This window comes from Aedes albopictus, chromosome 2 (genome assembly GCF_035046485.1).
Source record: "Aedes albopictus strain Foshan chromosome 2, AalbF5, whole genome shotgun sequence".
Lineage (NCBI taxonomy): Eukaryota > Metazoa > Arthropoda > Insecta > Diptera > Culicidae > Aedes > Aedes albopictus.
In genome coordinates, this window is record NC_085137.1 from 182,917,067 (window position 1) to 182,933,886 (window position 16,820).

General features: G+C 37.8%; 1 protein-coding gene and 1 long non-coding RNA gene across 12 annotated transcripts in view; one reads left to right on the forward strand and one right to left on the reverse strand.

The window, feature by feature from the left end:
- The window catches only part of LOC109419572 (cell surface glycoprotein 1), a 254,760-nt gene extending 244,972 nt beyond the window's left edge, over window positions 1-9,788 (forward strand). For all 11 annotated transcript variants that reach the window (XM_062850821.1, XM_062850823.1, XM_062850822.1 and 8 more), the window contains one exon: window positions 8,999-9,788. In XM_062850821.1, the coding sequence (XP_062706805.1) occupies window positions 8,999-9,067 (69 nt within the window). In that variant the 3' untranslated portion in view covers window positions 9,068-9,788. The remainder of the gene's footprint in view (window positions 1-8,998) is intronic.
- A 429-nt stretch (window positions 9,789-10,217) lies between these two features.
- On the reverse strand, window positions 10,218-15,888 carry LOC134287822 (uncharacterized). The gene is made up of 2 exons (XR_009997564.1): window positions 15,777-15,888; window positions 10,218-15,156 (listed from the first exon to the last, which is right to left on the reverse strand). It is a non-coding gene; the product is annotated as an uncharacterized LOC134287822 (long non-coding RNA).
- Between the last annotated feature and the right edge of the window lie 932 nt (window positions 15,889-16,820).

Sequence of the window (16,820 nt, forward strand, 5' to 3'; positions counted from 1 at the left end):
ATTCATGCAATGGCAGGCAAAGAAAGCCTTTCAATTAATAACTGTGGAAGTGCTCAAAGAACATTAAGTTGAAGAAAGGCAGGCCAAGTTCCAGTGGGAACGCAGAGCCATAAAGAAGAAGAAATAAAATTCCTCTGGGAGTTCCACTGAAAATTCCGGCAGAGTTCCATCAGGAATTCTTCCACATCTACCACGAGGAATTCCTCAAAAAGTTTAAAAAATAATCTCTAAAGAAGCTCCACCGATTATTCCTCTAGGTGACTCTAGGAGTTCCACTGGAAATTCCTGCAGCAGCTCCAGCAGAAATTTCTCTAGGAGTACCATCGGGGTACTAACAGTTTCATCAAGAATTCATCTAGATGTTGCATTGGGAACCTTTCAAGGAGTTCGACAAGGAATTCCTTTAGTAGTCTCACCAGGAATATCTCTCAGAATTCCTCCAGAAAATTCAACGAGAAATTCTACAGGAATTCCATAAGAAATTTTTATACGAGTTCCACCTCCAGTTTCTACATGTGTATCATCGCTAATTCCCGCAGGAGTCCCATTAATTCACAAATTTCTTTAGGAGATCTACTGGGAATTCCTGAAAGAGTTCCTTCGGGAATTACTGTCGAAGTTTCACTAGGAATACTCAAAATTTCAACGGTAATTCTTCCTGTTACTCTGGAAGGACCTCTTCCGCTAATACTCAGGTATTGTTGTAGGAGACCCACCGTGAATTCCTCCTGAAGATCCGCTGGGTGCTCCTCTTAGACTTGCACCGAGAAATCCTGTAGGAAGTTCCACCGGAGATTTTCCTAGGAGTTACAGCAGGAATATCTCAAGGAGTTCCTCCAGGGTTTCGTTAAGGAGTTCCAAAGTGGTTTTCTGTAGGAGTTCCACCAAGTATTTTTTGAAGTTCCCCGGCAGGAGTTCCTGCTGGAATTCTTGTAGGAATTCCACTAGGAATTATTGTCGAAGTTCTACAGAACATTGCTCCCGAAATAGCTCTAGGATGTCCGAAGAGAATTTCTGAAAGAATTCCTCCAATTATGTTTCAATGCGTTCCTCAGGGAAATTATTTAGGAGTTTCACCGCGAAATTCCCCTAGAATATCCACCGTTTATTCCCATGGAAGTTTCACTGGGGATCTTGAAGTTCTAACGGAAATTCATCTAGAAGTTCCACAAGACATTCCAATAGTAATTGCATCAGAAATTTCTCTATGAATTCTCTAGGAGTTCCACTGGAAATTACGGTAGCAATACCGACAAGATTTACTGTGGAAATTCCACTGGAAATTCATTTCCAAGCACCACCGAGAATTTATCTAGGATTTTGGCCGTAAATTCCTCTAGCAGTTCCTTTAGGAGTTCCTTTAGCAGGAATTCCTTCAGGAGTTCCAAATAGAATTTCTTTAACTCACCGATTATTTCTCTAGAAGATCGACCAGAAAATATTATATGAGTTTCACAAAGATTTTTTTCGGGAGTTCCACCGTGACTTACTTCAAGAGCTCCACCGGGAATTCCTTCATGGTATCAACTTGATATTTCTTAAGAGTAGAATTAGCATTTAAGTTAAAATACACGTTACTACAAACAAAAAAAAACTTGATATTTCTCTTGGAGTTCCACTCTAAGAGTTCCATCGTGAATTCGTTTAGAATATTAACCAAAAATTGCACCAGAAAGTTCACCAGTCCACCAGAAAGTCTTCTAGGAGTTTCTTTGTGAATAGCGGTAGAAGCTCCGCCACACAGACGCTTCGTGAATTCCTCCAGGAGATCCTCTGGGAATTCATTAAGGACATTAAGGACTAAGAAACTCTGCAGGGAGTTCCACCGGAAATTCCTCTAGAATTTACAGCAGGAATATCCCGAGGAGTTTCACCGGGAAATTTTCTCGGATTTCCTACAGACAATCTCCAAGGAGTTTCACCGGGAAATCCTGTAGAAGTTTCACCGAGGATTTCTTTGGGCGTTGCATCGGTAATTTCTCTAGGAGTTTGACCGGAAATGAACTCTACCACAAATCCCAGTAATAGTTCCTCAACCAGAAATTCCACAACAACTTTCACAGGAATCATCCTAAATAGGAGTTACACCGCGAAATTCTTCTAGGGTTTCTACCAGGAATCTCTCTAGCAGAAATTCGTTCAGGAGATCTCTGGAGTTTCTCTGATAGTGATCGTCCGGAAGTTCCTTCAAGAGTTCCTCAGGAAATTTTTACATTAATTTCCAGCAGTTTGATGAAGATTTCTTATAGGAGAACGACCTGGAATTCCTTCAATTGTTTTTCCGGCAAACTCTTACAGGAATTCCCCGAGGACATTTTAGAGGATTTACCGGTGAAACTCCTAAAGCGATTCCCGGCTTAGCCCCTATAGGAACTCTCGGTGGAACTTCTGGAGAAATTTCTGGTGGAGCTTCTAGTAGAGGAAATCATTTTTGGTGTTGAATAATCAGGTATCAGTCAGTTGGCTCCAAAGGCACGTTCTCCTCAATTTGGGAATAGGCCATGAACATGAGTCTACTTATCATTTACCTGAGGGAGAAGGAAAAAAAGTTGATACTTCGCCACCCCTGGAGATGGCTCAGTACAATACAATTTTGTTTGACGACTTGACTCCAAACTATTCCAATATTGTTTGTGCTGAGTGGCAGCGCAGGTGTCAATCTCAAGCTTAACTCAACACTTCGATACCTCAATAGCTGGATCAGGGCCAATGAAGCCATGTGATGTTCCAGTGCGAGCTAACTCAACAGCCATTTCATTTCCAGCGATGGAAGGATGACCAAATACCCATGCAAGATGAACAGCATTTGCTGAATTCAATTCCTCGATTTGAATTCGACAAGCTATAACTAACTTTGACCTAAAGTTAGTCGTAGTAAGTGCTTTTAATAGCAGCCTGGCTATCTGAACAAAAGTACTTATATGACATTGCCCATTTACGTGCTGCTGAAATGCTGGTTGCACTCCGCACATAAGAGCACCGACTTCAGCCTGAAAAAACGGTAGAGTGTCTATCAAGAGAGTAAGACTGATGTATCCTTAGCTCACGAGAGTGGACACCAGCTGGACCTTCAAGTAGGGAACCATCTTCCCGGGAAGGGAATTTCGTGGAAAATGTCCTATATGGAAAATTATAAGCAATTGTAAGATCCCTTGGAACAAGGGCAACTTTGTCCCAATCCACTAAAAGTGGAAACAACGAAGTGTGTGTTGATCTGCGGTTCACAGGATTTTCCTCTAGTAAACCAAGTACCGATAGGCGGTAAGTGCAAGAAAGTGCTTCTTTTTTTTAGATGAATGTGTAGTGGAGCAACGTCAAAGAGAACTTCGAGCGCTGCCGTGGGAGTTGAAGAGAACGCTCCAGACATCGCCATTAAGCACATCCTTTAGAGATATCCTAACTTTGATTGGACCGTTCTCATTTCGCCCTTTTGCCACCACACAAGACATCCGTAAGCCAATATTGGCCGAACAACAGATGTGTAGATCCATTTGATATACTTGGGTTTTAGACCCCAAGTGGTACCAAAGGTTCGCTGACATTGCTCGAAGGCCATACAAGCTTTCTTGATTCTGAACTCTATGTGTGGTGTCCAGGAAAGCTTGGAATCAAGAATGACTCCAACGTACTTTACCTGTTCAGTCACATAGATTTCAGAATCAAAGAGACGCAAAGGTCGAACGCCATTACGGTTTCGCCTTTTCGTAATAGGTAGTCGTCGGCGAAACCATAAGTAGGAAAACCGCTATTATTGAGTTGCCTCAATAGCGTATCTGCTACGAGATTCCACAAAAGCGGCGACAAGACTCCCCCTTGGGGGCATCCACAAACACTCAATTTCCTAATCCCTGCTAGACGCAATGTCGAGAAGAAATGTCGGTTTTTGAGCATTTGGTAAATCCAATTGGAAATCATTGGAGATATTGATATACCATGACTCCGTGCGGCTTCTAATATGGCATCGAAAGGCACGTTGTCAAAAGCACCCTCGATATCTAAGAAAACACCCAAACAAAATTGATTTTGAGTGAATGCCTTCTCAACATCGTAAAAAACTTTGTGTAAAAGAGTCACAGTGGATTTTCCAAATTGAGCGATTCCAAGCAACAGCATCAACATTAAGCAAATTTTTTAATTCATGATTTTCTATTGAACTGAAACTTTGCACAGTTTTTCAGTTCCATCTAAATCGCCATTTTTCGATATCAAATTTTAATTTTGAATCACGACTAACTTTTCAAAAGGGTGTATGTGAAAATGGTTAAAAAATATTCAAAAATCTTCAAAAAAATATTCAAAAAAACAGCCAAAATGGTTCGTTCGATTGCTATGAATTTTTCAGCAAAGTTAGATAACTAAATGGTGATTCCTAAGAAAATATACACTGTGAAAAAAAATCTTTTTTAACATTAAAAAATATCATTTTTGCCACAAAAACTCAAATATCTCAAAACCCTATCTTTTTACCAACGTAATTTTTTTAGCGAAGACGGTCCATTATATTAGCAATCTACCATAAAAATTTGGTGATGGTAAACTAATAAACAAAAAAGTTATAACATTTCAAACATTTCACAATTTTCACATTTGGTAAATATTTTTTTCTGTGTAAATTATTTCGGTCAGAAATCGCAGTTGGATGCTGATTTTATTGTTAAGCAAAGTTAGATAACTAAATGGTGATTCCTAAGAAAATATACACTGTGAAAAAAAAAAATCTTTTTTAATCTTAAAAAATATCATTTTTGTCACAAAAACTCAAATATCTCAAAACCCTATCTTTTTACCAACGTATTTTTTTAGGGAAAACGGTCCATTGTATTAACAATCTACCATAAAAATTTGGTGATGATGAACTAATAAACAAAAAAGTTATGACAATTCAAACATTTCACAATTATCACATTTAGTAATATTTTTTTTAAGTGTAAATTATTTCGGCCGGAAATCGCAGTTTGATGCTGATTTTATTGTTAATGATCGTGCGTGAGTAAAACAAGCTGTTTTTATTATGTATTATGTATATTATATGTACAGTAATGTTCCGATTTTATGATGATGATTAAGATGAAACACGAAGTTTTGAAACAGATTTCAATACAATTTTGTAATTTATCTTTCGTTAAAAGATTGTTTGAATCAAAAACTATGCGTTACGGCGATCAAACTATTTATTATCATTAGAAAACATCATGTTAACCCGCTGTTTCATCTTGCCCCACCCGTTTCAACTTGCCCCGGTGTACCTTATTCATTAATTTGCTGTTACATTTGAGGACAAGTGTTTTCCCTCTTCTTCAAGATGAATGTTGAGAGCGTGTTTTGCAACGTTAAAAATATTGAAATGGGTATAGATGTTGAAGAATATTCCAAAACATTTTTGAAAAGGGGCGTGATTAAATTGTTTAAACAGATGTCGCTGATGGTGCGGTGGCATGACTCTCTGCACTTAGCACTTCTGGCAATTTCTCAGTTGTTGTCGTTTTAGAACTTCCTGCGCCCTGCTTTACCGATGATATACAGATGGCTCGTTTGTCAAAGTCTAGACGGCAGGACGTGCAAGTAAATTTGTATTCAATGTGGGCATTTGGGCATAACGAGTCTCTTTCAGTTTATCTATGGTGCTTTCGGTGAGATTTCGTAACTCTTTTGAACATTTTTTTTTCATCAAACGGTCTACAAGAGAGCGTTGAGTTGAAGACCTTTGAGAAAGCGACTGTTCATGTTGTTCGTTAGATTATAATAAACAAAATCACTTATTAGTTTTAACTGACTAGTTTGGTGTTGTTTGCTTGACTGAAGAAAAAAATTACTAATAATTAATTGAATATCCATAGCGAAGTATTTCTTTGCTTTTTCGTGAGCATTGTCATGGTATGTATACAGACACACAAACGTAACACTGACGAAATTTTCATTGACCACGCCTTTAACGATCATTTTGAATCTTGGTTGTGGCTTTCATAACCAGAAGAACGCCCATCGTGCGTTTGACGTTTCACACCAGCGCCTTCTGATGACGATATTGCACAACGCAGTGTTTCGTGAAACATTTCCACCAGGTGGTGATAGTGTGAACTGGGCGATGGATTTTCACGAAAATTGTTCTAGGCGTTTCGTCTGTTTGTCTATGGTATGTACCTCTCATGCATTTGTTGTTGTTGAAGTTACTCACATTCTTCCGATCATAAAGTCTGTTCTTTAAGAGGTAATTTTTTTTTTTAGATAAACTAGACGTATACGCGTATATAAAACTTTTATTATACAGCTTTTCTCTTAAAAATAAGTTTAATTCCATTTTTCTTATAATCAACAGCTTTTCAACACTATCAAGGGATTTTTTCACCAGTCACGAACAATAAAAAGTATGACACTCTCAATGTTTTTGATCACAACACTGGATCGCGTCTAAGTTTCAAATAGATACTACAGCAATTATGAATAATCAAACAAAAATATCAAGAAAACAATTTGTTTAATTCAGGCGGTAGCCTTTACAATAAAATCAACATCAAAATATAATTCTCGAAATAATTTACACAGAAAAAATTTTTTTTTGTTACTAAATGTAAAAATTGTGAAATGTTTGAAATGTCATAACTTTTTTGTTTATCAGTTTACCATCACCAAAATTTTATGGTAGATAGCTGATATAATGGGCCATTTCCCCTAAAAAATTGACGTTGGTAAAAAGATAGGGTTTTGAGATATTTGAGTTTTTGTGACAAAGATCATATTTTTTTAAAGTAAAAAAATAAATTTTTTACAGTGTATATTTTCTAAGGAATCATCATTTAGTTATCTAACTTTGCTGAAAAATTCATAACAATCGAACAATCCGTTTTTGCTGTACAGCTTTTAGAATATTTTTGAACTATTTTCGCATACACCCTTTTGAAAAGTTAGTCGTGAGTGAATATGAAGGTTTAATATCGAAAAATGGCGATTTAGATGAAATTGAAAAACTGTGCAAAGTTTCAGATATTTTTGAAATGGTCGCTCAGGATCGACTGACATGACTCCGTGGAATTCCTCAATTGGTTCACATGAAGAGGCACGTTGGCCAGATGAGCATCACGGATGTGATGATCCACAATGCGTTCTAAGCATTTCAGAAGAAAAGTGGTCAAATTGATAGATCTGAAACTCTTTGATTCGTCATACGACGCTCGACCCACGTTCGGAATAAACTTTACAGTAATATCCCGCCAAGATTTGGGAATATACCCTGTAGCAAAATGGCAAACAAGTAGTTTTTTCAACACATGTTTGAAATAATCAAATCCATTCTGAAGCAAATAGGATAAATTCCATCTGCCCCAGGATTTGAAGAAGCAAAGCTATTTATTGCACACTCAATATTTGCAATGCTCCGTGCCGAAGCCAGAGAATCATAACTACAAGAAAAGACATCAGGTTCATCCGAAAATGTAATATTCACTTGGGGAAGTGTGTGCCGAATAAATATTCCAAAAGTTCCACATCAAAGGAAGTGCAGTCGCCATTTGACAAATAAAGTTCGTTCACTTGGAAACCCTTGGATTTTGCAAGGATTTTGTGTTCAGCAGACCGAAGAGCTTTCTGGGAGGCCTTGAGAGCCGACCTGGAAGTCTCCTATCCAGCCGAACTGTGTCTGTTCCAACTCTTTCTACATTATTTCCTGAGCTTGACCAGATCAGAGTTCTACCAAGGGGTTGTGGTTTTCACAGACCGTGCAGGACAAGCTACTTCAAAAGCTTCCACAATGAAAGTCGTTGTAGTATGAATGGCATCATCTAAATCACTTGCAGTATCAATGGATGGAGAGTATCCATGAAGTTTGGCCGCAACCAAATCAGTGAAGAGATCTCTGTTGGTTGACCGGGGATTGCTGAAACGCAAAGTTTGAGAAATGGCATTTGAATGTTCAAAAAAGATGTGATGATCAGATGAAGATTCTTCACCTGACACATTCAAAATTGGTCAGCTCGTGTCTAATTCTGCTAAAGCAAAGCGTTACGTCTAACACTTCTTCTCTAGCAGATACCAAGACGGTTGGGCGGTTGCCTATGTTAAGTAATCCATGCTCTGTACTACTCAAGTATTCCATTAAACTGGAGCCTCCCAAATTGATGTCTGCCCCAGATTGTATGGTGAGCATTAGCATCACTGCCAACAATTAGCGGAAGGCCTTTTGAAGTGCAGTATGCGATAACTTGCTTGAAAGCATTCGTAGGGAATGGTTCATCATGCGGTAAATAAACCGAACAATAAACGTATTTCCTGTTGAGGTTTCCAACAGATACATCGATTGTGATAGCACATACATCTCTAGTAGTTAGTTTAGCTATGAGTGTAGCAACGAATGCAGAAAGGCTCGAGGCATGGCACGCGAGTTTGCCATATCATTTTTACTGATAGTAGCATACACCGGATTCACAAGGGTTCCTAGATAGAAATTCGCCTTACAAAAGTAAGGTTCTTGGACTAACGCCACTTGGGCTGTACCATTTTGCATAAGTCTGCAAATATTGATGGTTGCTGTTTTTTATGCTGAAGATTGATCTGAGCTATCCTAATCGTAGCCACTACCCAAACTAGGCAAGATTACACTCTTTGCAAACAGCCCAACAAAGAACGACATTGTAAAACGCCTCTTAGGTGGGACGGGGGCTCTGCCTTAAGTCTACGCTCCGTACAAATTTCGAAAAAAATGTATGAACAAAAGTCTGCGGCGGGGGAGAGGTGTCTGAGATGGCCCATAATTAGTCTACTCTACGTAGTTAGTGGACAGCACCTTAACATCTTCGCAACCCCGCCCTTATTCAGCTTCAAGTTATACTAAAGGAGGGTTGCTGGGAATTCTGGGATGCTGATTCCGACCGTTCGTCATCCCCCCTGTGAACTTCAAAGCGTTTCGAGGCAATAATTAGGAAGTCATATTTAACAATGCTCATCTAGTTTATAAATACCTAAATGGTTTCTAATATCAATCCTTTTGTTCTATTACCATCCACAGGAGAAAATTCCAGAGAAGGCAGCTCAACTTCAGCAACCTCCGCCGGCAGCAGAAGTAACGGCTGAATAAAAAATCTATTGATTATTATTATTAATTAATTAATTGTAATCGTAATTATAAATACCGCGAGGAGAGAGCGAGAGCAAGTGGACAGAATAATAAAAAAAACGAAACGAAAGCAACACACACAACAGAAACCATCAGGATTACTTTCCCCCGGGCAACCGGGGAAAGGAGGAAAACAGCCCGTCAACAATATTCACATAGGCAGGAAAGCAGTGACGACAACCCGATTAAACAGCATCCAGAGAACGCAGCACACACCACTGATGATAAAAAAGCGGGAACGAAAGAACCTTTTTACATATTTTTAAAATTTAAAGTTATATTATAATTAATTTTATGAAAATATTTAATGAAAAAAAAATCACCATAAATACTTTCAGAAAACGCATATATTTAGAAGGGTTCGATAAGTAAACAAGGAAAAAAAATCGCATTAAGGTAAAGCACATTCAGCTTGTGTGCGTGTGTTGTAGAGAGCGAGTCTTTTTCGGATATGTTGTAAGGCAGAGGCACCTCATGTTTTTTTCTTTTCTTTAAGTTTAGCAGAGAGAAATAAAAAAAGATATAAAAAGGGAAAACTATTCAAGCTGCAAGCACTAAGTTAATGAGAGTAATTACTACTACTATTACAACTCTTACTACTGATTGTCCATAAATGATTGCATTGTCCAGTTTTACAAGATAGAATCGAAAGCAAATAAAAGATATGATTGATAAAAAAAAACGAACACGTCGCAAACAATTTCATTTTCCTCTGGTTATTGGGGAGAACATAAAAAACACACACACAAAACCTTGGGATATTATCGACATACAAACAATGGGAGAGAAAGAGAAAGAAGTTGCACCAACAGTCACGAGCACACGTAAAAATAAATTTCTGAGTTCGGTGTTGGAACTTTTGGTAAACAAGATTCAAAAGTCTGCAACGATAAATTCAACCTAATTCGGAAATTAATTTTTACCGTGAAGAAGGATGGAAGCAAATGATCTCCGAAAGGGAAAGTTTGAAGCAAACTTGCACCATCTGTCCTCCATCCTTCGCTCGTTTCCTAGTTGGGAAGCCGCTTCATAAATGTAAAAGGATTACTATTTATAGTTTAATTGATAATTGATAAATTATCCTATAAAGCTAAACTTTTTTCGAAGAAAAAATGTAAACATAAGCGTAAGTTCTTTTCTTTTATATCTTTGTTGTAAATTCTATTTCAAAGAAAGGAAGAAGATTGAGAAAGATAAGGTCGAAGAAGGAGCAGCTGCACACAATTTTTGCATGGTAGAGAACGAGAAAATTTCATAATTCTAGCCGTAACGAATTCAAAAGCAAGTCCATATTTAATCCAAAATTTCATAGTACATGTCATAAAACGAAGCAAAAATTCACACAAGAAAAGCATAACTGTAGTTTTTAAAAGTTTATCAATAGTAGAAAAGGATACCAGACGAGGCATACACGAAAAAATCACATACTGCTGGGGCATAACCATGGTCAGAATCAAAATGATTCGAAATGATTCAAACATGGAGTGCCTCAACATTCACAAACTTACATTTTGAGCCGAAATCCCGACGCGGAGTTGACCACCACCATCACCTTTGGATCGATCTCTATTTTTAGAGAGACCATTTTAAATGCGAACGCCACATTGCTGCAGCAATTTTACACCCGTCCTCTTCCTCAAGTAGCGTACACAGCAAAACAAAAAAAAAAAACGAGAATTAGAGGCGAGGAAGAGGAATCATTTTCTTAGAGCAAATTATACAACACGAGATCCCACGAAATTTTTGCAACAAAGAAAGACTGCCACAGACAGACTTACTGACGCCACCCCGAACTGGGTGTGACGAAACATTTTAGTCTAGTCACACTAGGAAAAGGGTAAAAACCACCACCTCACCGTTTTTAACGATCGTCATGAACGAATATTTGCGCGAATCGAACTATTATACACTTTTTAAAGTAAAACTATTGCAAAACATACCTCTCCGTCTCGGGATCAAATCAAAAGGAAACAAAAAAAAAGAGCAAATCCTACCAGCAAAGACCCGCAGTTTAAGAGAAAATATAGTTGTCGATATGTCAATTTTAAGCAGAAAGATGTCAAGATAATAGAAAACAACAACTGTCCGAATCAAAAACTACACAAAAACATACACAAAATGGTTGTAGAGTCGCGAGCAAACGAATTAAAAACGAAATAACAAAAAAAAGTAACGAAAATGTAAAGGCAACTTTTGTGATCGGAACACCCCTTTCGAGTTTCTTTTTGGCATCGTTGGCCAATAATGGTGTAGGCGGCGTGAGGATGGCGAATGCGGGAGGAGTCTCGGTCGCGCTCGGATTAGGAATCGGATTTGAAAGGCAAACAATAACAATAGTTTATGAATGTATGTACTACCAACAACAGCAACACACATCGCAATAGACGCTAAATAAATTGAACTGCTTAGCCAAGCAACAGATTAAAAAAAAAACACAGAACAAATGGCAAAAGAGTCCATCAGCCTCCGACAGCTGGAAACTATACTGAAGAAAACACACACAAGAATCAAAATAAACAGAATAAAGTGAACAAACATTAGAAAATTGAAGCAGGGGCATTTCACTGAGAAAGAACTATCAGTAATCGTTTTCATAAACATCACATCATTCCTGTGACACCCGTGGAGGCACAGGGGTGGCCACGATTTCTAGTAACAGGCAGCCACACGCTAAAACCTACGCATAAGTGCTCAATTTCCAGACCACCCAACAAATGTGTAGCAGTTGCACATTCACAAAATCAGCTCCTGCGTCCGCAAAATCGTGAAATTTGCAATAAGCTAGGTAACCTTGGCAAACAAAAAATATCGACATTTCGCATCTAAAAGAGTGTACGAGCTGATTTTGGTCTGGAAATTATGCACTTATGAGTAGGTCTTACACATTTTAGAGCTGAGCGGTTTTAGCGTGCATACAAATGGTTTGTTTTGAAACGATGGCAATCGCTACCAACAGGTAAAGAACTATGAAGAAAATCAGAATCTGGGTGATAAGGATATGCCCATATTTCTCGCCCTTCGGTATTCGTTACATCTATATATGGGTAATAGCCTACTACACGGTTTATATGAGAAAATACAAAAAATGGAAAAACTCAAGTTTCTGTATACTTTTTGAGTTCCACTTTGGTCCCATATCAACTGTGCAAAATTTCAGATCGATTGGAAAAACTATATTTTAGCGCCCGCCATTCTTAGTTTTTCATACGATTTACTATGGGGAAATTTTACTCCTGCAAAGAAAAATCGCTAGGAGACACCCCTTGATCCCTAAAAATAAGTCGACGAATGATTTCTGTAGAATACTTTACTAGGAATCAGACCTCCGAAGACAGCAAATCGATGCGACGTTCGTGGAAAAAATTATTAGGCCTCACCTGATCGATAAAAAAACGAGATTTTATTATTTATTGTTATTCCTTACATGTTGAACAGCGTTTGCATGCCATTCGGTTATCAGTCAATAACTTTTTTCACATGCCTCAGATCGCTTTGCGGTTTTCGGAGGGTTGGTTCCTTGTAAAATTTCCAACAGAAATCATTCATCGACTTATTTTTAGGGGTTAAGGGGCAACCTGTGGCGATTTTTCTTTGAAAAATTGATTTTCCCCATACTAAATCGTATGAAAACTTAAAATGGCTGGCGCTAAAATATAGTTTCTCCGATTGATCTGAAATTTTGCACAGTTGATATGGGACCAAAATGGAACTCAAAAAGTGTACAGGAGTAAAATGTCTTTTTGTGTCCCACGCTAATGGGTAATTCTCGCTGAGACCGGCCCACTATTTACACCTTGTCTTCAAAAATGTTGAAGGTACCGATTTCCTGAAAGCCCTCGCCTAAAAAGTAAGAAAAATGCATTTGGTTACTCAAATTGATGGACCCCCCGTTAGTTAGAGCCACAACAATTTTTGCAGACCCCTCGATTTTGGTCAAATGGTGGCTCACTTAAACCGTTATAACTCGAAAGTTTCTCCAACAACCACCTCAAAACGAATTGTTGTAGAAAAGAGGAAAGTTAGAGCTACTATTTACAATAATAAAAAGTTGGGTCGGCCATATTGGTTTTGGCCGCCATCTTGGATTTTTATACCAAAACATTTTTTTCACCATGAGGGCAACCACCGATTTTCAAAATTTTTGCATCAATTGAAAGCTGGGACATTTATACATAACATATCAAAAAATTAGATGTCTTTTTCTTCTTTCAAAAGTTATCTGCAGTTTTGTAAATTAAGTCACGTTTTCTCCATACATTTCCATGCGCACCGGCAAAGACATGCAACAGCATCCGAGTTTACGCCTGCATGTATACACAAAGGTGCGTGCCGCAAAATTTGGCCAAATCGGAGGTTCGTTTCCGTTTTTGCCTGTTTCTTAATGATGCGGGCATTGTTTTTATAACTTTTTTAGTGTTTTGAAAAGCTTAAACCTTCAGCTTTCCATTAGTGGGTTCAGAATTTTAATTCGTGTTTGTAAACACTGCGAAATAACGCTGAATTTATGTATACGGTCGGCACCGGGCCCAGTGCGCAAAAGTGGCATAATTTACGAAACGGCAGATAACTTTTGATAACTTTTGAAACAAGAAAAAGAGATCTCTAATTTTATGATATGTTTTGTATAAATGTCCCAGCTTTCAACTAATGTAAAAAATTTTAAAATCGTTGGTTGCCCTCATGGTGAAAAAAATGTTTTGGTATAAAAATCCAAGATGGCGGCCAAAATCAATATGGCCGACCCAACTTTTTATTATCTTTTCAACAACAATTCGTTTTGAGGTGGTTGTTGGAGAAACTTTCGAGTAATAACGGTTTAAGTGAGCCACCATTTGACCAAAATCGAGGGGTCTGCAAAAATTGTTGTGGCTCTAACTAACGGGGGGTCCATCAATTTAAGTAACCAAATGCATTTTTCTTACTTTTTAGGCGAGGGCTTTCAGGAAATCGGCACCTTCAACATTTTTGAAGACAAGGTGTAAATAGTGGGCCGGTCACAGCGAGAATTACCCATATGTTGTATCTCATGAACTTGATGTGCCACTTCAAGCCGTCTTCAATTTCATGATTATCCATTGAATAGGCCTAATCAGAAGACGTTTAAAATCAGCTGATTTTAGGGGCCTTTGACAGTTCTGCTATGAAAATGACAGTTGAGCGTTTGCTCGTTTTCCAGTTGTAAACAGTGGCATACACGGACCTGTCAACTGAAAATGCCTATATCTAACAACCGTGCCAGTGACTAGTCCAACACAGCCTCTCATGTTTAAACAGCTTGGCGGACAATAAATAACCTAGAGATACTCTTGGTTTCCGGACAGATGGTTAAAAGGGTACACTTCCTTCTCAGTCGTTGATCATGACGGTATACATCGCTCTACGTGCTTCTGTGGAATTGGAACCCACGACTCCCTATTCGCTTCTTTCCTTCAAGCTACGGAGCCACTTTACCATCTCCATCCTTCTTTGAGTAGTATTAAGTTCACCGAGAAAAGCCAATAAAATTCAATTATCATAAAGTCATGCGGTGATTAGAAAGTAACTAGAAGGACGGACTTGTTAGAATCCCATAATGGCCGCCACAATGGCCGGCTTTGGCACCTACTCACGATTTCGAGCGCACTAATCTCTTCGTAAACAAAACCAGCGCACCTGATCTTCTTATGGCCGGACGGGACGGTGGTTGAATTGTCCGCCATTGTTCGGTTGTTAGTAAGATGCAAATCTCAACTTCTACTTCATATTATTGGCTAAAAATTTGATCGTTCATTTGCTCACTTGCGGTGCACAATCGACTAAAGTTTCAGCTACGTCAGTGCAGTGGAATTTGATATTTGCATCTTCAAAATCGTGAGGCAAATTGTTAGAAAGAGAGGGAAGATAGGAAAAATTACACGTAGTCCCGTGCGGCCTTATTTGATGCTTATTACAAGTAAGCAAGAACAGAATAACAAAATGCACTGTTGTTTGAAGCTTGCTTCTTGAGAATTGTGCATCTGAAGTTCTGATGCACTTTTGAAGCGGGATTTCAAGACGTTTGTCCTTTAACCCTCTAATACCCAATCCCGCCTTTAGACGGGGTATTGTTTGAGCATTTTAGAAATTTTTGTTTTATGGAAAATCAATTTTATTATATTTTTGGCTGATATTTAGGACTGTTTTGTATATCTCAAAATGGTTTTTGGTGTATTTTAAAGCGTATTTACATTTTTTAAAAATCATTGAAAAATTGATGTTTTAGTCACCTTTTAGAAGTCATTGTTTATTTTGTATTGAATCGCTACAATTAACATATTTTAAATTTTTTCCAAATCATTCTATCCTTGTTTAATAGTTTAAGGGAATCGAATACACTCTAAAATTATTTCCCTTAATATTACACGGAAAATAAAATTGTTTGTGAAAAAAATTTAAAATAATTATATTTCAACAATAATCATAAAATCTCAAAATGTTTTCATCTCAAAAAATCCGTTCCTCAAATTGGCTTCCAGGAAAAATATAAAAGTGTGGGGATGTTCAAAAATAAAAATTAGAAAAATCAAAAACTGAAATTCACGAAATCGAGAATTGAAAAGAATCATCTTCCAAAACATGTTTAAATCGATTTTAGATGACGAAAAATGATATTTAGATCAAAATCAAAAATTTGGGTATTAGAGGGTTAAACGCATCCTAAATTTGAACCGATACCAAAAAGTTATAATACATATATAAACTAAATTATGTACTGTAAAAATTTTGGTTTCATTTCGTTAACTGTAGACAGTTTGCGAATCAGTTGAAGGTAGGGTGGCACAATAATTAACGACTCACCCTTTAGCTTGCGCTTACCTAGTGCACGACGAGGGTAAATTTACCTGTAACTTTAGGGAAAACACAAAACTAGATCCGATTTTCGTATAAAATGGAACATCTATGGCAAGTTCATAAACAACAAAAGTACTTTAAATTATTGTTAAAATTATCAAAACTGTGGAGGCATGCATGTCTTAAGGTCCCATTAGACGTGACAAATATTTGACAAAACAATCCCACCAAATGATCAACGCAACGTGATTCATAGCAACCTTGGATGAATGTCGGGCTTGAATACCAAATATTTCTGGAGCAACATTTGAAAAGGGCATACAAGCATTGGTAAACAATAACTTCACACGTCGCTCCTGAGCCCCCATCAGCTTATTCACAAAAACCAAGACCGTTATCAGATAGAGCAAACATCGATCTTTCGGATAACGGTGTTCATTTGCGTGGGCGGGCTGCTGTTATGCTCTACGGAGAGTTTTAGAAAAAAAGACACAAGACCTCTTGGGTCCTTTTCAAATGTTGCTCTAGATTTGTCATAACGATAAACAGTCTAATGGCACCTTTATGGTGTATTTTTCAAAAATTAGTGACATTTGATCCCCTTTTCTACACATGGTTCATTTAAAGGGAAAATAACTCTAGAGGCCTCCTATTCATTTTCTTTTGAAGTATTCTTGTGTTTTGGACGAATATGGTGTATTATTTAAAAATGTAAGATTTCCTTAATATTTTAAGGATATGCCGTATTTTGAAAATTGTGCTCATTCTGCGAATGGAGTGACGTGAGAAAAGTCGGAGTCGTATATCGACGTGGGGAATACCGTCTCGAATGAAGTGACTTGCCGTGTAAATCAAATGGAGAGTCACCTCATTCGAGTTGAGATTTCTCACCTCGATATACGAC